The 23,167-nt window shown below is 36.9% G+C and overlaps 1 protein-coding gene across 50 annotated transcripts in view; it reads right to left on the bottom strand.

The window, feature by feature from the left end:
* Nucleotides 1-20,371, bottom strand: part of LOC306862189 (calpastatin-like) — a 34,676-nt gene extending 14,305 nt beyond the window's left edge. For 7 of the 50 annotated variants that reach the window (XM_079404917.1, XM_079404874.1, XM_079404884.1 and 4 more), the window contains exons 1-3: nucleotides 5,983-6,133; nucleotides 1,935-1,997; nucleotides 385-531 (exon numbers count right to left, since the gene is read on the bottom strand). In XM_079404917.1, the coding sequence (XP_079261043.1) occupies nucleotides 385-531; nucleotides 1,935-1,997; nucleotides 5,983-5,985 (213 nt within the window). In that variant the 5' untranslated portion in view covers nucleotides 5,986-6,133. Of the gene's footprint in view, nucleotides 1-384; nucleotides 532-1,934; nucleotides 1,998-5,982; nucleotides 6,186-12,198; nucleotides 12,359-17,223; nucleotides 17,264-18,427; nucleotides 18,482-18,922; nucleotides 19,242-20,224 lie in introns of those variants that run through there. The other 43 variants (XM_079404879.1, XM_079404876.1, XM_079404882.1 and 40 more) reach the window with 24 other exon arrangements.
* Between the last annotated feature and the right edge of the window lie 2,796 nt (nucleotides 20,372-23,167).

The raw sequence follows: 23,167 nt of genomic DNA, 5'->3' as shown, positions 1-23,167 counted from the left end.
GACAAAACCAAACGAAGATGGTTTGCAGATAGGGTTTAGTTTCAAAATGGCAGAGGAGAGAGTACAAACTTGATGTTCACCGCAAAAAGTCATGAATGTGTTTAACGTTGAGACCCAAAGAACAAATCCCAAAAACACCATCTCCAATAGACAGAAGCATATGCAACAAATGGTCCTACAGATGTTTTCCAGATGTTGTGGAAATGGAAACAGCCCAAAAGTGTTGTGTTAGTGTTTACAAAAATGTTAACAAAGAATGAAAGCAAGTTAGGAAAGAAAGTCAAAGAAGTTTAAGAAAAAGTGTAGAGTGTGGCCCCAATGAAACCCAGCACAAGGAAGGTGTAAATAAGCCCGTAGTCTGATAAAATCCAGTCTGGTGTCTACCTGTGGCATGACTTGAGAAGGTCCTTTCTGAGTGATGGTGAAGCCTCCACCGCCTGCAGCTCCCGCAGAAGATGCTCCTGAAGGAGCTGCAGGTGTGGTGCCGGGTTTGACAGTCACAACTGCCGTAGACGATTGCGTAGGTCCTTTCTACAATGCAGACGTGAAAACGGCAATCATATATCATGTTTAGAGCATTTCTTGTTGAGAGAAAGGCAATGGGATCATGACAGATTCAACACGCAACTGTGCCAAAAGGGCATCAACTAAAGTCTTGCAGAACACTGTCTCTGGGCAGATCTTTATTTGTATAGGAACGTGAACATGACCTTTATTTTTATCAGGTATAGAACTTGTTAACCAGGGAGTTTTGGTACCATTAACAAGGACACAAACAGCAGTTAAAAGCAAGCAAATCAAAAGCAAACTCCAGCTGTAATTCAGGAAAGTGAGTCATAGGGCAGACACTCCTCATGGGAGACACCATGTCCTGCCACAACCAAATATCCCAACAGGCTCTGTCCAAAGGCAACAGATAACCACAAGAAAAACGAAAAGAACATTTGTGTTTACAATCAAAATTCTGAATAAGCAACCAACAAAGTCCTCTAAGAATCCATACAAATGCAAGAGGAGTATATAAAGACTTCTTTGTCTTTTAATCTCGTTGCTGTGATTTTTTCTGTTCTCTCATAGATTTTAATGGTGCTGGTTGTTAAATCAACCGTCTCGACAACCACCCACAACACACTTGTATTGTGGCAGCGACTTTGCACTGGCAAGAGGCCTTTAATTTTTCTTCAGTTTTTTTCCACAAAAAGTTGTTTCACATATTATTGCTAAAATGTCTTAAGTTTCTTTTTCTCCCTTTTTATCTTCAGGGTTCCCAAATCTTTACACCAATGGTTTTCTATGATGTTCCATGACTACTGAAGCATAAAAAAAAAAAACTTACTAAATAAATACATTTCAGATGAAAGATCTTGCAGCTGAGCATAATCTAAAATTCCTTGATATGTCAGAAAGAAAGAGGAACTCTGTATTTTTTCCCAGAAGAGGAATCACCTCAAATTATTTATAAATCTATCTATACTATTAATTCAAGCTAATTCATAATACACATACTGCAATATATGCAGATATTGTAATTTAAATGGCTTAATCGTATTATTAGGTGTATACACATGACATTATCATACCATATCATAGAATATAGACTTGAGGTCAGGCAACAACGTAGCTTTCCACATTCTTAAAGGAATAGCATTAAACACTTTATGTGAATAGACGGAAGACTTTTCCCAGTTCTCCATTCAGCTACGACACCACACCTTTTAAAAACACAGTTTTAGAGAATAGAGGTCTGAATACTTGCAAGAAGGAAAAAGCAGACGACTATCTACATCCAGTGGAGACGTGATGGGTCGATAAAGTTGTACAGTGCAATATAAACCTTTTTGTGGAATAAGAGTCTTTCCATCAGACAAATAAATGAGATAATGTGAATAAATGGAGTAAATGAGAGAACGACTGAAAACAATGAAGGATTTTACCTCATATTGTGCAGGTTTCGCTGTGGAGACCTGAGATGCTGGGGTGGGTGTGACCTGCTGAGACTGCAAAAACAGAGACAGAAAGAAGAGTTGAGTGTTTGAGAAAACAATGCATTTACACTTTTATGAAAACTTTATTGCTGCCATCAATAAATAACTATGGAACCCATTACTATCCCTGACCTTCTCGCTACATTAAAAACAGCCAGAATCACATGCAAATCATGAGTTTAGTTTGAAACATGAGGTCATGCTAAATCAGAGATGGGAGAAACCCATGAATGCATTAAACACACTTAAATGTGTGCATAATTTCAAATGTGAGCAAAAATATACCAAATGCAAAGCACAAAGTGGATTTCTAATCAGATGCATCATAATTAATAGATACAAATCAATATTTCGCTAAACACTGAAGCAATAACATTCCTAGATGACTTAAGGATGAAATGGTGACAGCACTTGGCTCATTTTTCTATTGGCCTTTACATTTTCTCTATTTTTCTTCCACCCAGTCAGTTTGTGAACATAGCATCAAGGAGCACCCTACATATAGATTGACTGCTTCGATGTTCCCTGAAGTGTTCTATCAAGCTCAGCAGGTTTTAGGTTATGTACTGAATGAGGGTAGATTGTTGATAATGAAATACAAAGAACCAGAGATAATGACACAGGTAAATAATAACTCAAATTTTATTCATATGATAAAAGCTCTTCCTTTTGTGTACATAAGTCATATGATAAAAGCTCTTAGTTTTTTTTTGGCCAATTTTTTGCAAGTGATTAGTGATGGGATGTTTTGCCAGCTACTTAATTTCGATTTATAGAGTGTTGCACTGAATAGCCCCACCCACTGTGAAATCTCATTGGCCCAAAATTTAATTCCACATAACTCTACATTAAACTTCTAATATTTAATATCTTCTAACTTTTAATATCTTTTTGTTTATGTCACGTTGTCCTACATGATAGACCAACTTGACTCACAGAAAGCATAGCACATGGTTGCCATGGCAGGTCAGAGGAAGTAAAAAGAATATATATATGAATTTTTTTTTTAAAGATCACTTCTTTTTAAAGACTATTTTGTCCTTTTCCTTTCTTTAGGTTCTTCATTTTATTAGATGTTATCATTACAATTCATAACTAAATCTGATTATTGATGACAACAACAACAGTTCATTAGTATGTATTAACAATTTTATATAATTGAATATTAACATTAATAATAATAATAATAAAAACAAAGCATCAAACATTATACCATCTTAACGTTTAAGATTTATTGGACAATTATTAAACAAAATTAAAATATAATTATACTTACATAATAGTAATAATAACAACTTTAAATATTACTATTATTATTCTTGTAACAGTCACAGTATTATAATCATTACTAGAATTTTAATTACCATTATAATTATTAGAATAATAATTGTCGTTGTTGTTGATGTTGTTGTTACTATTGTTTAACACTGACAGACAAGGAGGATTGGAAATGATAAGAAATTAGGAGAAATGGGACAGGAAAATTAAACAAGCCGGACCCAAACTCTCAAGATCACACATCAGAGCAAATGTGCTAACCACAATGCCATGATTTCTACCACATCTTTAAACGAAAAGAAAGGGCTTACAGAATTGTCATTCAGGAAGCTTTGAAGCTCTAGTCCTTGCAATTGTACTGATATTTGACTGTCAAAAACACTGTGCAAGGGCCTTTAGTGTCACTAAATAAAGATACATGAGCAGCAACGATAATAAAAGCACTGGCTCTGAGCATATGAACAGCATTAGAAAAAACTCTTGAAAGTATTATTTTGGAAATACTTGGCTGATACCATAATAACCAAACCCATTCAACAACAATACAACAGAAAAAGGTGGAAACCCTTAAGAGAGATACTGCGAGTACATGAATTGAATGAGCATGGGTGTAGAGCTAAATGTTGCGTCCAAGAAACCACCTAGATACATACTTTTTAGTCAGGTAAACACTACACCTGCTCAGCAATAAAAAAAAACTAAGCATTGTGGGTAAATTTGTAGGTAAACACAGGGCAGGTTCCATCTAAAAGGACAATGTGTGCAGAAGCACTGAAATGAATTTGATGCTGACTCAGTGCATTTAAAATAGTAAAGTAAACAATCCACAGATCTCAATGTAACCACAACAGTTGATCCTCCAAATAATGACAGAATCAGCCATTTAAATAATTTTTCTATGAAATATGATGATTAAAATATTCTAGGATGGGTTTTGCTGATGTCACTTACACAGACTATGCGTCAACACCTAAAAATAGACCCAAACGCACACGATTCAGACCAGCCTAAATGTCAAGCTCACACTGTTATCTCAATATCATGATGATCAAAATTCCTGAAGGACAATATAACTATCACAGAGAGATCCTTCACACAACATCTGTGCACATTTAGCAGAACAGTCCAAGTTTGAAAACTCCTCCCAGAAACCACAACTTGTTTGCAGGCGTTAGCGAATGTTACAAAGGAAATAGCAACACGGGTTAGGTACAAACCATACAGGTCTTCTCCAAACTGTTCTAGCCTCCGAGCCACTGCCCTCTTCTAATTCAACCATACTGAAGAAGCATGTTTGGTGGAGTCGCACGTTGAATCTGTAGACTCACCCTTTTAGCATTACAATTGGTGATTTGTAAATATAAGTGAGCTACGTTAGCATTGATTCTTACATCCCAATAACTCAAACTCCCTCAACAGCACTAACTAAACAGGAAAAATCTGCAGTTTATAGGTCTTTTGTTACTAGTTGCCTCATTGTTTACCTCAACAAAAGTCATGCACACCTCCACCCAAATTGCCACAAATGTACACTCATAAACCCTCTGTAGTTACAGAAAGTTAATCCATTGAGTGACATCCCAAGTTTCTAATTCAAAACATTTGTTGAAGACCAGCTATTAGGTAACTCCTATGACGACAACATTTCTGTATTATGACAACAGGTTTTACTGGCATAATGAGAGGTTCAGTAGCGCACAGATTAGCATGAAATGGGGCAGATTGTATTTCAAGACCAACTAGTTAAGTGTTAGTGACTGCAATCAATTCTTGGACTAAAGAAGTGATTTACGCAAATATGATGAATTATGTAGGATTCTGAATGATAATGACTTAAATGTTGGCTTTTACATTACAAATGACATGACTTTATTATGAGGTAACATCCTGAATGTGGAAAATGACTTCCAAGTTGCTACTTGCAAGCAGTCAAGTATGCACTTGAAGTATGTACTAAATGGCCAGCAGCAAAGTATAAGCTAAATGTAATCGTGAATGGTATACTATAGTAGAACTAAGAAAATTAATGCAATTAGTTTGTTTAACCTGTTTTGGAGATGCTGTAACTGCATTTTTGTGAGTCCACAGCAAAAAGTTTAAAGTTGAGGTATGTAAAAGTGAAGATACAGATTTCCAAAACAGTTCATAATGGCACAAGTGTAAACTAAGCAAGTCTATGCTAGATTCTGTCTTCTTGTCAGCTTCAACCAAAATCTGTAACCAATCAGATAGGGTATAGCATGCTTTTTGCATTACAAAACGAATTAATTATCCAGCTATGCTTCCAGACATGAAATATTACCTCTTGCCATGAGCGTAAGTCAAAATGGAAGGTTATAAAATATGAAAATGGCACACTGAGGTCCCAAACATCTAAAAAATGTGAGCATAGTGACAGACAGCTCTCATTCTGACATATAAAATCGCTTAAAACCTTCTAAACCTAAAACCAATGCAGGAAACAAAAACAGTAAACTTAGTAATCAGCTTTTTAAACAATTTCCTGATAGTTTAGATGAAGTCTGCTCAGACATTATAGTAAGAAATGAGCCGAGGCCTTTTCAGTCTCTCAGACAACATTGAAACAAGACGTTTCTTGCATGCTAAAAGCACTGTAATAGTTTCCACAAACTGCAGTGCAGCTGGCACAATCTTCAGCTATAGGCAGGTACAGCGGCAGGAAACCACAGACAGAAATGCAAGAGCTGTAGATACGTACCATCTGTAACAAAACCGAGGTGCCTGTTTCACTTTCGCCTGTAATCCAATCTAAAAAGAGAGTCACTTCAAATTCCCTCGGCCTGAAATATACAAAATATATCCCTTATGCACACATACAAGCTTATACTAAAAGAAACACGCCCAGCAGTAAAGCCAGAAGCCTTAAACTCCTCCTACTCCACCACTTCAACAGCTGATGCCCCTCCCCCAAGTGTGGAAGTGTTCTGATTGGTCAAGAGTGAAGGGGTTCCACCCATCTGCACAGCAAGCCAGGAAAAATAAACAAGACCGTTTCCATACAACTAAGGAAGTTGGAGTTGGGGTGGTGGTTATGGGTTTCAAAGATAGGCTGACTGCAGTGGTTTGTAGGGGTCTGGGCCAGTCTGGACTGATAAGACGTTGTGCACGTTTCTGTAGAGGCCGGTGAAGAAAAAGACGCAGTTCATGCCTGCCAGGCTGGGTGTGTCTGGTACACTCACTGCTCAGGAATCTGAAGTGCACAACCTACCATCAGTCCAGAGAAAGAGAGAAACAGCATCACATATGCGTCAATCCGCCACACCCAGAGCATGGAAAAAGAACAGAGACAGAGAGACAGAGAGAGAGAGAGAGAGAGAGAGAGAGCGAGAGAGAGAGAGAGAGAGAGAGAGATTAATGCACATAAAAAAAGGCAAATGGGTGAGTCATAAGCCCTGCTTTAAACGGAAGCTCGGACTTGCTGCAGAATATGAGCCAGCAATTATGTAAGAGGAACATGATGTAGTTACGTAGCGGCCGCTGCAAAGTTTGACTCACTGCCTTCATATACACTCCTACTGGTGAAACAAAAGGCTTAACTGGTTTGTTTGTTCAGAAAGGATGCCATTTTGACTAAAACAGGGCAAAACCAAGCACAATTTTATGGTAAAAGAGCGCCATCTGGTGTACACATCAGGTGAAATCAAACATGAAGTTGATCAATGAGAATAGGCCTACTATGAAAATAATAACTTTCTCCAGATAAAACAATAAATAAATAAAAAAATGTGGATGTGTAATGATTTGATAATTATTAAATTAAAATAAAATAAAATGCATCTTAACATTAAAAACGTTTTAGCTATATTTTACATATAAAAAATTAACACTATATAGTAGGGAAAACAATTATTTGATCCCCTGTTGATTTTGCACGTTTGCACACTGACAAAGAAATTATCAGTCTATATTATTATAAATTATTATAAATACTGAGATGTTTCTCAAATTATCTTCTTTAATGCTCCATAGTTTATGTTAGGCTTTATTTAATTCACGATTAATTAATCGTCACATCAATCGACTGACAGCCCTAATATTTTATTTTATATATATATTTATTTTAGCACTGTCAAACCATTAATCGTATCCGAAATAAAAGGTTTGTTTACAAAATATATGTGTGTCTACTGTATATATTTATTTTGTATATATAAAAAGACACACACACACAGCATATATTTGGAAAATATTTACATGTATTTTTTTACATGCATTCATACAATTTATATGAAAATTGTATATATCAATATAAAAATTTTCTTAAATGTATACATACGTAATAAATATACAGTACACATGCATATAATATGTAAACAAAAACTTATTTTGGATGCGATATATACATTTTTACATAATGGATTTGATGTGAAGCCTATTAGATTATATATAACATTGTATTATCTGCTATAATGCAGTAAAAACATAAGATACAGGGGAAGTAGAGCTAGACAGGAAACTGGAGGGAGGTGCTGACGACAAAGGACGGTCTTGAAATTGTGTCCTCGGGAGCACAACAGCTGTGTCTTTACATATATAACTACCATCATGCCCAAAAATGTTATTACCACGGTTTTTCTGTGTTACTGTATACTTTTATGGTAATACAGTACCACATTGTGCACAACTTAAATGCTTGTACAATCTCACATAAAGCTTTTGTCCAGGTGACAAAGCTCACACATCGGTGAAAGCAAAATAAAATCACAGTGGGTGCAGCTGGGTGGGGATGTTGAGGTTCACACTGTGCTTATCACAAAACACATCATACACCAACATACACCCAGAATCTGTATTTGTTATCATGCGAGTGCTGGAATGCAGTTGCATTCCACAAAGCTGCTTCTGAGGCAGGGGACCTTTGAATGAAACCAAATAAGGAAAACAGGAAAGAACCATTGACCAAACGCAACAGATAGTGCAGTGCTTAAGTTTAGTATCCTGTCCTGACAGACCAAACAAAACAACCAGATTACATTTCTTTACCGTCCATTTGTTTAAAGTCAACACAAACGGTCAATTCAACCCGTTTTACTTCTAGAAATAGGAATTATCTGTGTTTTTTAAAAGATCATTTCAGTATTGCGAGGTGTGTGAATTGTGCACATGAAGCAGGCTTCAGCAGGACAAGTAACAGTGAGTGACTAAAAGGGAGTTGCATAGCAACCCTTATCTGTTAATAAATGAGTCTGTCATCAGAGCCCCACCCAGACACAGAGGTCAAGATGTGGCAGTGATGAAATCTAGGAATGAATCTCAGAAGGCCAGAGAGTCTATGTATGTGAAATTCAAGTTCGGCAGGCTCAGAACTGACAATATGAATAGAAAACATTTGAAAACAAACCAGGCTCTGTGAACGCTGTACACAACTTGGAGGTCGCTTTTAAAACACTGCTCTGTTTGTTGGAGCAGTCCTTGACTTCTAATATAGCTGGAGAAAGCTATCCGTTAGCATTCCCATTCATCTCAATGGCAATTAAAACATGATTTTCATTATAATGGTCCTGTCATTCAGAGCCCGAAGCACTAAATATAGATTTTATTGTAGAGACCTCATGAAAGTGCAGTTTTCTGTCCTGTGATTACATATTTTCTATTTAAACAGATTGTGTGGGACATAAAGGGTTTTCCCTTTTTAGCCAACAAAAAAAAATAGCCAATAGTCTTTAATATTGATCATAGGATCAATATTTTGGTCCATTTTACCAGGAAATGACTCTAAATTTGAAATGATATGCATATATCTGCTAACAGTTCATTTTCTCTTATTTTAGAAGATCAATTTATAGAAAGCTTTATAGCTAATGGTCCATGTCTGATGGACTAAATGCCTCACAACTCCCATTTTGATTTCATGTGGTCTTTTAGATTCAGGTAATGCATTTCCTTTCACTCGTGGCTTTCCATTTGCGATCTGGGTGGCCATAAAAGTTGGAAACTTTCACTGGCTAAAGATACACAGGCCAGAAAGTACACAAAAGAAACTTAATGTCATAATAGCAATATCTTTGGACAGACTGCAAGAAAGCGAGTAGAATATCACACACATGCATGTATATACATGCATGTTAATGCATAAACATGTTTGACTCAGTTCTTTAAAAATCTGACAAGGTGTGACACTGAGGAAGAAATAATCTCCAGGTGTGATCTGGTTGAGTCAGCACATTACGATGTATAATTAAAAAAAAACTAAAATTAAATAAATTCTGTATTAAAATAAAAAATAAGAGATTTAACAATTTTGAAACGTCAAATCTGACAACACCGCTGTCTCTTTCAGCTTTTAACACTTATACATAATCTAAAAAGTTTAAGTATTAATGACTTTGAAAGTGGCTGAAGGTACTCCTGAAGTCCTGTGCAGCAATATATCTATATTTAGTAGTTTGTTCTCCATGTAGTTTGTTGACTGAGTTTCTGTCCAAGAGTCAGGCATCTGAATTCAGTTTGCCGTTTGTCGCTTATTCAAGCATAACACCTAAAAAAACAAGTTACACAAACAAGTTCTGTGCCAAACTCTAGTAAGCAGCCTTTTTGTCTACTGCCTGCTACACCAATAGCATCCTGACGTGAAGCGCACAGAGTCTGAGTTGACAATCAGCATGCTGCATGTACAAAGAAATCCAAAATTAGATTATATAATTAAAGCGCTATTTTAATTTTATTTCTTTCAGTCGTCATAATGAACTTAGTTTGGGTTTGCGTTCTCCACAAACGGCAGTGCACATGCCGATTTAGAATTTGGCCAAAATTAGGTAGCTATCTTTTTAGGCAGCACAATGATGTCGAACACAATTATAATGCCATAAAATAAAACTCGCTAGGATTTTGAACAGAGCTTTGGTGAAAGGTTAAAAACAGAGCTCTTGTTGCTCAAGTGCACATGACATCATGCTTGCACAATGAACGCAGTAATGTTTTTGATTCAGTCTCCGATCATGCTCAGAACATATAGGAATCTTCTATATGGACTCAGGGCCAAACAGATGTTTAACCTCTGAAAAATAGACAGCACAAACACGTTTGCATTTAATATGAAGCTCTTGCATTCAGACAGTATTCTGTATTGAGTCAACAGCTGAGAAATCAAACAGTCCTTCTCTGAGACAACCTGGGGTACAAAAATACCATCTCATGCTTTAAATACCCCATATTAGCTGCTGAACCTGCAAATACACACACATACAGACTCAAACATACAGAAATAGAAATGTGTGAGCTAATGGAACTGCAGGCTGTCGGAACACATGTTCCTCTAGCTGTTCAGATCAATAGTGCGTCACTAACTGAGTGCACAAACCACTGTAGATCAATACACCCTACACTGCTACAATACGCTCAAATCACTTGACAACAGAATTAATGCTCAAAAATACCCCAACAAAGTCTTGCAACTGTATATTTAGCCCAATGGCTATTTATTATAAGATTTTCTATTCATAATAACCACCAAATTGCAAATATTCAAATTCAATACTATTTTGTCAGATTAAATTGAAGACAAAACATTAAAAATTATAAATCAATCATTTTAAATGCTACAAGTAAATTGAAATTTGATAAAGATTATTGTTACAAATACACCCCAGCGACTTAAGACTGCTTTTCTGGTCCAGGGTCACATGTTCTGGCAACATAAATGATTAAAATCAATCAAATCACGTAGTTTTACTATAGTTCATTAATATCATGACAAAAATTAGGTTAAAACGAACTTCTGAGCAATCAAGAGTGTGCACTGCACACAAGAGAACTTCTTTTGTCACTAGGATTTTTGCTATATTTTAAAAGATCTGTATGTAAATTAATAATGCACACAGTGAAAGTGAGAAAGTGTCTTCCTTCGGGCCATTAACGTCATCAGTAGCTGATGCTGAACCAGGTTGGCATGTTGCACTGTGGGAATGTGCAGCACTTGGATAGCAGCCCATTGAAGAACATCAGCCACATATCAGAGAGCTCTGCTCATGCTCAAAAGGACACAGCTACCCATGACATCTGCATAACACCAGTTTTAGGTTGCAGGAAGTAAACTGGTGATATTAGCATCACGAATGACAGTAGGAAAATCAATAGGCTAAAATATCAGAAGCAAAGAAGGCAATATCAAGCAATATTTTCAACTACTAAAGCAAACCTCAGGCATTATGAATCACTTTCAAGACAGAATCATTGCGAATTCTGCAAAAGAAATAACACTCTTAAATACACACACTACAAAGAATGTTCCAAAAGTTTTTTTTTCCCCTTCCAAAGCATTGAAGCATTTTTGGTTCCCCATAGAACCTTTCAGTCATCAGTTCTTAAAATAATTTTTTTTTAAGTCCAACAACATTTTAAGATCTAAAGAATCCTTTTCCACTAGAAAGAAACTTTTGTGGAAAGGAAAGTTTCCATGGACGTTAAAAGTTCTTTATGGAACCAAAGATGCCAACAGAACCATAGGTGCAAAATAGAGAACCTTTATTTTTAAGGGTGTAGAATCTTTAACAATCTAATGAATCACAGTGCTCTTTTAAGGAACACACCCAGAAATGCTATCGACAAACAACTATTGCATTGCAACATCTGGATTTGTCATAATATTGCCAGTAAAACAGATAACAGAGACTGAACAGTCCTTGGTAGAGCTGCAGCTTTATGCAAGTTCTAAAAGTCCCTTTAGTGCCACTTTTTGTAAAACATTTCCCAGCATTCCTCACACATTCCAGCACTCCTCCTCCCTCGGACGGTTGCTGTGGGACCAAAGCCAAGGCCTCCTGACCAGCACAAACTCAGGCTTACATTTAAAAGCCCACGATTATATCCTCACACTGCCAAGTCAGTCACTGCACCTCAAACACAATACTAAACAAACCCATGCAAACATAATACTCTGAGACCTCAATACGATTATATCCAGAAAAAGTGACACCTGTTGCTCTACAGCGACGTCCTGCAGGGCCGGTTGGTCAAGCGTTCCGCGGATCCAGCTGATGATCTGGCCCATGTTTACCGGTGCTGAGTGTGTGACGCTGTCTCTGTGGCTCTGCTGTGTCTGCTGTCTGAGCTACAGCATGTTCCAGGCACAGGGAGCAGGGGGACGGGCCAGGGGAGTGGGCAAGGCAAAGGAGGCAGGGCTATGCCACTTTACTGGAGGCGGAATTAAAAGGAGGGAGGGAAGGAGGAATGGCTAAATAGGGAAGCACGTGGAATTTATACCACCTGACCGAGACGTCTGACACTTTTAAAGCAGGGATAGCCAGGGCGTATGTGAATGTTCCCACACGGTATGATCCAAAGGTAAACGTTTATGGTTATTTTTATGGTGCATTTCCAAGATGTGCATACAGACACTAAAATTCTTGAACCAACAAAAACTAATTGAAACAGAGGTGCGGTAACTTATAATTCATAGTGGCAAGGACTGTGACAAAAGCGATTGTAGTGAAAAAAGTTAACTTTCTGTGCTTTATTATGCATCTGTTGCCAAGTGAGACTATGTTAAAGACACTATCAACTCGACCCAAAGAGAGAATTTCACTTCATCTACTTTCTTTCTTCTGTGAACAACAAAAGAAGATATTTTGGACAATGTTGGGAACCAAACTATTTTGGTTCCCATTAACTTCTATATATTTGTCCATACAATGGAAGCTATTGGGAAACGGAAGTGCTTAGCTACCAACATTCTTCAAAATATCTTTTGCGTTGCACAGATGAAGGTCAGACAGGGTTGGATGGGCAGGAGGGAAAGTAAATGATTGCAGAATTTTTATTTTTGGGTGAACTATCCCATAAAAGCCAAAGAAATCTCTATAAACACTCCTAATCAGCATGTTGTAACCAGCAGAAAGTCACATTCCAAGAGAAGGATGCCTTATATTTTTACATTGAGCATCTAGCAACAGTTTCTCTTTCATCAGAGCACCAAACGGTGTTTTAAATGTGCAGAGCTGAAATCAGGGACTCGCACTCACAAAAGACTTCTCAAATGCCTAAACACGAAGCACTGTGTCCACCCCAAATGCTGAGAACAAAGCATGCCTGTACAGTGAGATTTGTTGGGTGTGAACATCCATAATTTTCAACTGACATCTCATCAGATGTGGACATGCAGTTATGCATGTTAGACAACTAAAGACAACCAATATAGAAGTCAACGAACATTTCAGTTTTTGTTAGACCATGAAAAATCGGCTTACCTACAAACTCTACCTGGAGTAAATTCATTGCCTGAAAGTAATTAAATAAACTTTCAGAAATTTGTGCAATCAAGTGTACATTAAGTATTCTTAAAGTATACTTGCACAAGTTTCTGAAATGAAAAGTTTCTGACAAGTGTCTGGATAATACCATAACAATGTTGGTGTTAAAATGTGTCATAAAAATGTAAAATGTGTTATTTTCACATAATAACTTCAACTGAATTGACTGAAAACAACAAACCTTGATTCTTGTGAGAAACGGGGCAGGGGATTTTTTTCAGGTTCCATTTGGATAGCTAACAGAGATCAGGTTGGTTGGCACGTTTCCTCAAGCAAAGAAACAATTTCCAGTCTTCTATTTTCTGTGTTTTACTATATTATATGGTCTGAGAATAACATCACAAATATGAAATCTCTTCTTCTGCAAAGTAGCATATTCACAATATAGCACAACACATCCTACCTTACGACTTAATTTGAGGAGATATCAAAACTCTCAACTCTCAAAGTCACCACCTGACTGGAAATGGTGACTTGCATTATCGGGGGCTTCATTTCGACATATGAAGCCTTGAAATCAACAGCAACACACTAAAACGCTTAGCATCAATCCTCATGATGTCGATTGAGAAAGAAGCCCAAAGGAACCTGATATTACAAATGACACAACATGGCTAATTATTTCCAGAGAGCTACTTAGAAATCCATAAACACTGCAACTAGATAACAGCAATCAGAGTCAAACAGAGGGCAAAATATCCTAAAGGTCAAATCTAAATTATAAGGTCAATTTATTCATCCATTTTCCAGACTCCTGAATGTATCACAATAATATTACGCAGGACAACCGTTTTCAACAGTGATTGCTTCTTGAGCAGGAAATCAGCATATTAGAATGATTTGTGAAAGATCATGTGACACTTAAGACTGAAGTAATGGCTGCTGCAAATTTAGCTTTTTCGTCACAGGAATAAATGACACTTAAAATGTATTCAAATTCAACAAATCTACAACTAAAACGCCATGATGTCCACATTTGAGTAATTCAATACATAAAGGAAAAAGTGAAGCTCGACCTCTCGCAGAAGAACATCCTGTGTTTGTGCACACATGTACACACGTGCACACACACACAAGCACAATTCTGTGAAACAAAAGGTTCGACACACCTATATATCCTCCTGCAACTATCAGAAGCACTTAGACTCATGTTATATGAACATTAACTGATATGAACACCTGAAGGCAGAAGACTACTAATTATTAATGGTTTAAGCGGTTTAAATTTTTTTTAAATAAAATAAAACTCTGATCCACAGACATGTAAATTCATGAGATAATCAGGCATGCATAATTAGAGACACACCTGAATGTCTCGTCTGCAAACTCACAGAGCAAGTCAAACCAGATGTGTCATCTTGAGAAACACTCAGTGATGTTCAAGCTTTTTTTTTTTTATTATTTACCCTCTTAAAACTTTACTATATTTATAATATACTAACATTATGCATTATATTGAGTTTAGCGGCCCCTGGCATTGCCAGGCCGGTGCCCGGTGTTTGTCAATGTAACTGGAGCACCTGATGAAGTGGAGTTTCAAGAGATATATATATAGTAACAAAATGTCCCTGAGAACATTTCATGACACAGTCATGGGACACTGAAACATTGCAGCCACACCAGGGGCCTTCTAGCAAGCAAGTGCATTTCTAGCCATACAGAATAAATATATTTTAATGCACTGCACATTCATAAATGCATTCCACTACTGTCTCTGTGGGTATGGGTCTCTGAAGAAAATGGAGAATTGTGTCATAAAGGAATGCTGTTTTAAATTTTCTGGGCTGGATGTGCAAACATGGCAGAGTTGGGTGATAAAACATTCATGGCTTTGAAGAATTACAGTTCATATCTGTGACCAGGGCCGTAGCTAGAGGATTGGGGGCCCCTTGAAAAAATACTGATGTTGACCCCCACATCAATACATATAGATGTATACAGGGGCGGACTGGGGCCAAAAAGTGGCCCTGGACTTTTTGGCACAGAGCGACCCACCAAACCCCGTCCACAACACACCACACCATAAATGAGTGGCATAATCTTGACATTATAATTTGTCTTTTCTGGTGTATATGGCAAATAGTAAATAATTTTAAAGAATTTTTACAAGGGACAGTTTAATATCACTAAAGTTAAATACCAATATTATCAGTCCAAATGACACAATGCTCTGGTATCGTCCAGAAGACTTAAATATTGCAGAATGTGGACTGTTTTAATAGGCCTTTCTATTGGTCATATACAGTATTTGTCCTTTTGCAGGAGCTTGACATCTATCATTATAAGTAATAGAGCTCCAATTGTGGAGAAGAGTATACAAATTATTTTGATGATGAAAAATACAGTAAACAGTACTGTGAAATATATAATGTTACAATTTAAAACAGCTGTCTTCTATGCGAATGCATAGTAAAATATAGTTGACTGCTGTGATCTGCAGCTGAATTTTCAGCATCATTGCTCCAGTCTTCAGTGTCACATGATCTTCAGAAATCATTATAATATACTGATTTACTGCTCAAGAATCATTTCTGATTATTATCAATGTTGAAAACTATTGTGCTGCTTCATATTTTTGTGTAAATACTGTTACATTTCTATCCTTAAATTTATCTTGTCTATTATTATACTAAGTGCCTTTTATTTTATTTTATTTTATACAGTAATTTTATACTTTTACTACATTTACTATGTTCTGTGTGCTGCTTTCTTGTTTTACTGCTGCTGGCCTCTGTGAGCTACCAAACAAATTTCGTTGTATAACTACAATGACAATAAAGTCTCTTTACTTTACTTTACTTTACTTGTGGAAAATGTGATACCATTTAGTCTTGGGTAAGATTAAAAATATAAATTAATATTTTTCTTCAACAATGTTGCATTAAATCAAAGATTATAGAATACAAAAAGGGACTTTGATTTAAATTGATTTAAGCGACAGTAATATATATTTACACTTATTACAAAGTACTTATATTTCAAATAAATGCGGTTCTTTAACTGAGAACCATTATACCAATAATAAAACCATTATTAATAACTGATAATTAAACCGCAAATTAGGCATCATTAGAATTATTTCTGAAGGGACACTGAAGACTGGGTGATGCTGAAAATTCAACTTTGATCACAGCAATAAAATACATTTAAAACATCCTAAATAGAAAACCACTATTTTAAGTGTAATAATTCAATATATTTGGCTATTGTTTTACTGTATTGTTGATCAAATAAATTCAATATTCTTTCAAATAAATAAATAAATAAAAAACCTTAATTATTTCAAACTTTTAACTACCAGTGTGCTAATGAGTGTGAATTATTAAGCAAATTATATTTTTATTAGGCCTATAATATAAATCACTTTCCTATGCACAGCACTCGAAAGCAAAAGTCTTCAGATTTACAGTGTTCTAGAGTAAGATTGAGAATGATTTTTATAGATATTTAAACATTTTCTTAGACACGTAAAATCACGGAACAAAGCAGATTTGCAAGAACTCTTATCTCATGTCGACTGAAAACTGCATTATAGCCTACATAGTGACAATTCAAATAATGGCATTAAAATATGAGACATTTGAAAAGGCCAGTAATAGTTCGCATTCCTAAAAATTAATGTCTGTTATTTAACTAAACGGTTGGCAAATATTGCTGAATTGTCTTGTCATGTTTCGCGGCTTACATCTTACCTCAGCTGGCATTCAAGTCGCGCGCAGCTCAGCATCTGTGAACAGTAAATCCCGCCTTCTACACTTTGATTGGCTGTTTCAAACATTTTGACATTGACGAGCGCTTTTGAGCCGCTGCACAGAGCTGGAGCATGCTAAATTAATTAGAATTAATTAGAATGCCCTGGGCCATTCGTCTGGACCGATGGAAGGATATACGTACATTTACTACAATCCAATTTTTTATATATATTACGCAAAGGGCCGGTCCACATTGTACAGCGGCCCACCGGTCTCAACTCTGATTGGTCGTCTTGTTCACTATATGGGGTGGGACTTCTGAGAATACTTCGTATCAGACTAAACCATTTTTCGGGAGGGTAGAGGGTAGACAATTTCTTTAACCAAATTGCATGCTTTTTTTGTGGTTTTCATAATATCCTAGTTATACAACTACTAAAATATTAGAATTATTCACAGAACATGGGCCTTTATAGTATAATTCCTGGATTTTGTGGGGCCCCCTGGGCGGTGGGGGCCCCTAGAATTGTCCCCACCTTTCACCCCACTAGCAACGGCCCTGTCTGTGACACTAGACTGATTGGGGCAATAATTCAATTAAACTGCAGGTCAGTGACTGGCAAGGACTTTCATAGGCCACAAGAGGGTGTCAATGCTCCACGAGAAGCTAAAGCATGACAAGCATATTCTTGTTGAATGGATTGTGCAAGATGTATGCAGGCATAACACATATTGTTTTAGCAATTTGAATGAATTTCCATAAATTTTCCAGTCATTCGTGGTTAACTGGATTCCAAACTTTGCTATTATTATTTAAAAATAATAATTTCACAGATAAGACATTCGCAAAGTGCAAAATAAATTTAAAAAAATCTATAGAAATGAATCTGATTTTGTTCATTTGCATGACTTCCCATGTCTGGAAAGCACAGCTTTAAAAATCTAAAATATTTCCAGGTTTTCCATGACCGTGGGAACCCTCAGAAAAAAAGGAACAAAATTGTCATTGGGGTGGTACCCTTTATAAAGATAAAGATAATATCACGTAGCCTACACTTTTGGTACTAATATGTAGCATTTACAGATACACAAGGTACAAAGATGCACATTTTGCCAGCGTTGTACCTGTTTTCCTTGATAGTGTAGCATATTTAAATTCTATTCTGAATTCTATTTTCAAACGAAACTGTAAATTCTACCTTACCTGGAACCTTGAGGTCTGAGGAACATTGGCTTTTTGTAACGAAGTGTCACCTCTCTACAAAGAAATTAAGACAGACACAAAGAAAAGTGACTTAGCACCCTGTCAAAATTTACAATAACCTGAGGGTTCAACATGTTACTACGCCCAAAATTATGACTAAACCGTCTATCCGAGGAATATAACACTACAAAAGGAGTAAAAAACATCAACAGAACCATTCTTGAGAAAATACTGTATTTTTGAAAAAAAATTATATTTAACAACATTTCAGTCATTTCTCGTTGACTTTCGAACATAACTTATTAAATTATTCTTTCAGGTTTACACTGTTTGTTTTTTTAATAACTGAGCCTGTGTGTACAAGTAGAAATATCAACTTAATCCTGAAGTGTTTACATTTGTTTTAAAGGACCCTCCTTTGAGCACTACGACTTATTTTATATTGGAAGTTAATAGTTTTCTGTGTCGTTCAAATCACGGCACGGATCTACTTACGATGTTCGACCAATACGCAGCGTACGCCATGGCGGAGAAAGAATGCTTTGAAGGCTGGAAAGTTTGTTAGACTAACTTCCTTGAGTTCCGTTCATTCGAGTGAGGTGCGCTGCTGTCTCGTTCTCAGATAAAGCCACTCCCGCGAGCGTGGATACCAGAACACTAATAATTGCAGCAAAGAAATGATTGGGGCGGTTTATCTTCGTTTCAAAACGTGGTGTACACTTTTGCATTTCGATGCATTGTGAAAGTTGCTTAATTTGCATTGCGCACTATAAAAATATGCAGAGAGACCGAGTCCTTGTTTTACCACCCAAGCATTCCTTTGTAGAGATTGCCCAACACTGCGGTTACGGGATATTTCTGTTTCTCTATGCAGGTACTTTAATTCCAACGAAACCTTGACAGTCTCACTTATTTGTAGTGGCATGTCTTAAAGCTTCATGAGAATCTAAATCAAGTTATTCCTGCGACTTTTTAAAATCAGTCTCTATTTGACCATGCAATTTTCAATGTTAACAAGACCTTATATTTTACCCTTAAATGAACATTTCCGATCACAAGACGCGGAAAATTTGTATGTTTCTTCCATGTTTTAGGACTCCGAACTGAACCGCTCTTATAGTCTAGGCCTATTTTGAGTCAGACATGTTGAATAAATTGCTATGAAGCCTATTGCTATTACAAATTAATACATCGTGGAAAGGAATTTGTTGCCACGACATCTTTTATTTTTTCCCACCACCCGTGTCAAAGTCCGTAATTAAATAACTGTTTCGAATGATTCATATGCGTTTAGATTCACTAAAAAGAACCTGTTCATAAGAGTCATTCATTCTGAAATCGGGCCGTACAATGGTCAAGCTGTAGCCTGCGTTTTGATTCACTGATAACAGAAAACGACTCATATGAATCATTCGTTTGGGAATCAAATTTCACTGGTTGCGCTTGTATGATTTGATTTGCCAAAGAGAATCGGCTCCTAAGAGTCAATCCTTCGAGAATCATTCATTACTAGTCGCGCTGTATACTTTGATTCCCTCAAAAGAACCGGATCATAAGAGTCATTCGTTCAGGAATAGATTTTGCTGATTGCTGTAGTTTTCACTGTATCTTCACAGAAAACACTGTCAAAGTTCTCACGTACTCAAAGTTCAGTTGTTGGTGAATGCACCATTGGTAAAAAACGATCCGGTTCAGAATAATAACAATTCCCAACCTTAATCAATAGGCTATGTTAACCTTTTACAATATTATAAGGAATACAACAAGGGGGTGTAAATTGCATGGGGGAAAACATACCTCCTTGTTGTTTTTCTTACGACCATGACATCTCTTTCTGTGCGGCATGTCTGAGGAATAAGATCACGGGCTTTACAAACAACACAGCTTTGCTTTCACCAGAGGTGGGCTTGTGGCACAGTATTTGCTCCTCCTGCTGCGAACTGTGAAAAATCAATCAGTGCCAGAGGCTTTATGGATGTTTGAGGTAAATCAAACCGTGTGTGCAACTTGCAGAGTGTCAGTATGAATCAGCGTTTGTTTTGATGCTGTGTGTGGCTATTGTTTGTGCATGCTCGTTCTATGTTCAAACAATGTCTAACTTTCTTGAACGTACACATCAAGATGTTTTTATTATTTTATTTTAGCATTTTAATGTGTTGCATATGCATTTTCTGATTAAGCCATCAGTGCCACACACCCTCAAACGCTTCCCTTCTTCTCCTCCCTGTCTTAAAGGAATAGTTCATCACACTGTCTCATTTTCTTCCGAGGAAAACAAAGGAGAAATTCTGAAGGAATGCACTCCGTGTGTTTAAAATTAATGGGAATTAATGGGAAGTCTTTCAAGTTTCAAAAAGGATGCAAACGTTTTCTCTATCTTCTGAAAGCTAGCTCAAATGAGTTTGGAATTAAATGAAAGGACTGTTTTCTCTGTATGTCTGTCTCTTTCTGGTTATTGTTTTCCACCAGACATACACTAGAAAAAAAAAAGAGAAACCCAGCCATTATTCCCTCCTGTGTGAAACAGGCTCTGTGTTTTCACCAGAAGCAACAGCTATTGCAGGAAATGCTCTTGAAAGATCTCCTGCCAGCATTCTTGAGCTCAAACTGGAGATGTTATATGCCTGGATCTCGCTCAGAGAAAGCTGCTGGTGAGTCACACAGGTGTGACACAATTTTTCTCTTGTTCTTGACTTAAAATGATATCTCCTCAGTTCACTTCCTGCGACAAGATGATTGATTCATGCTGCATTTTAATGTTCTTTGCCTGTAGGCTTAAAGGGGTCATCGGATTCCCATTTTACACAAGTTGATATGATTCTTTAGGGTCTTAATGAAAGGTCTGTAACATACTGTGGTTAAAATTTCTCAATGGTAGTGTAAAAAACACCTTCTTTACCCTGTCAAAATCAGCTCTGTCTTCAGCACACTGATCTAGTCCATGTTTCTTTAAATCCTAGTGAGCTCGCTGACCCCGCCCCTCTCTTCCGTGGAGTGACGTGCAGACCATAGATATGTGTAGATTCCCTATTGGACCGCTCCAGAACCGTTTACGCGACCGCCATCTCGCATCCACCATAATAATCAATGAATATTCTAAGATATACAAGGTTGTAACTTGCTGTTGTAGACGCACACAGTCAATGCACTCAAAGATTCGCAGACCGTTCCAAAAATGGTAGATGGCTTAAGTATCGCGTCCCATAGAAACAGTCGATAATGAGCCATAGGTATATATATCTATGGAGCATACTACTAAACTTCAGCCATGAAACTGGCTAACTAGCACATTATTAGGAAAGGCAATTTGCAAAGATTCATAAAAACCCTTATACTCACTTCTTCTGTAGATAAAGTTGGATCACGAATGAATCGGGGCGAACATAGATGCATTTATGTAGATGCGACGGGGATCGGCGCATTCACTTCAAAGCGAAAGGAACGTTAATCCTCTTAGTCTTCAGCGGCTCAGAGGTCGGGAGTAAATGACGACTGTTATATTCATTATTACATCCAACAACGAAACACTTCACTCGCTTAATCTGAGACATCTTGCCTGCGTCCCAATGTGCATACTATCCATCCTAAATTCTATGTGATATTAGTCATTTTCAATTCTATTTAGGGCAGATAGGGTGGATAGTATGCACATTGGAACGCAGGGCATGTCTTCCCCTGCACCAGAGGCAGACAGCTCTCAGCTCACTCAGGGCAGGTCTAAAGTAAGACTGCCTTGTCAATCAACTATCGTGGGAGTGGCCTGTGCAGAACTACATCATTTTGACAGGACTCTCAGAAGAGCCTGATTTGAGAAAGAGGATTTTAAAATAGGGATTTAGTAATCAAACTCCATCGCACACCTGCAAGTAATAGGTGCGTAGGACAAAGGACCAACCAGGTGGATCGCCTCAACAGACAAGCAATTCCCGCACACTATCGTAACTTGCAAAAAAGTAATATTTATTAATTAACACAACGTTTCGGTCACACGACCTTCATCAGGAGTATACAAATGTTCAAATTCATCTCTTTTAAGATGAACACATGACCACTTAACAAAGCTCCATCTGTAAACAATTAAGCTCATTAGGAGTATAAATGAACATCACATCGTAAACAGTTATGATAGTTACAAAAACCAACAAAGATCCCACCACAAATTCACAAGATCATCTAAAATACATAAACAACACGTTGTCCCCAAAAAGTCAGTTCTATAGATTGAGGAGGATTTGCCATTCTGATTCCGATTTTATTGAGAAATCGAAAATCATGAAAAATAATTTTTTGAACAGAGGTTATCCTTTGGACTGGGTCGAAGATGGATATAATACAGCTTTTAAAAAGACACGGTCTGAATTGCTAAAAAAGAAGATAATGAAAACAAGAAAGTACTCCTTTGCTTGTATTACAACATACTCACCTAAGTCTTACATGATAAAATCAATTTTTAAAAAACACTGGCATTTATTGCCTTCTGATTCGGAGTTGAAGGATATTTTTAGATATCCTCCTTTGATTGTATATAAACGCGCCAGGAATTTAAAAGATAGCTTGGTACATGCTCGTTTTCAGAGCGCCAGTTCTCGTGCATCTCAGAGTTTACTTAGTCCTATACAGAAGGGCAATTATCGGTGTGGGAATTGTGCTCAGTGTAATAATACTTTTAAAACATCATTTTTTTGTCATCCTAGAACTGGTAAAAAATATAACATCAAATCTGTGATTACTTGTGTTTCC

This window comes from Barbus barbus (assembly GCF_936440315.1).
Source record: "Barbus barbus genome assembly, chromosome: 43".
In the NCBI taxonomy this organism is placed as follows: domain Eukaryota; kingdom Metazoa; phylum Chordata; class Actinopteri; order Cypriniformes; family Cyprinidae; genus Barbus; species Barbus barbus.
The sequence above is the reverse complement of the archived record's forward strand: the minus strand, read 5'-3'. Positions and strand labels throughout refer to the sequence as shown.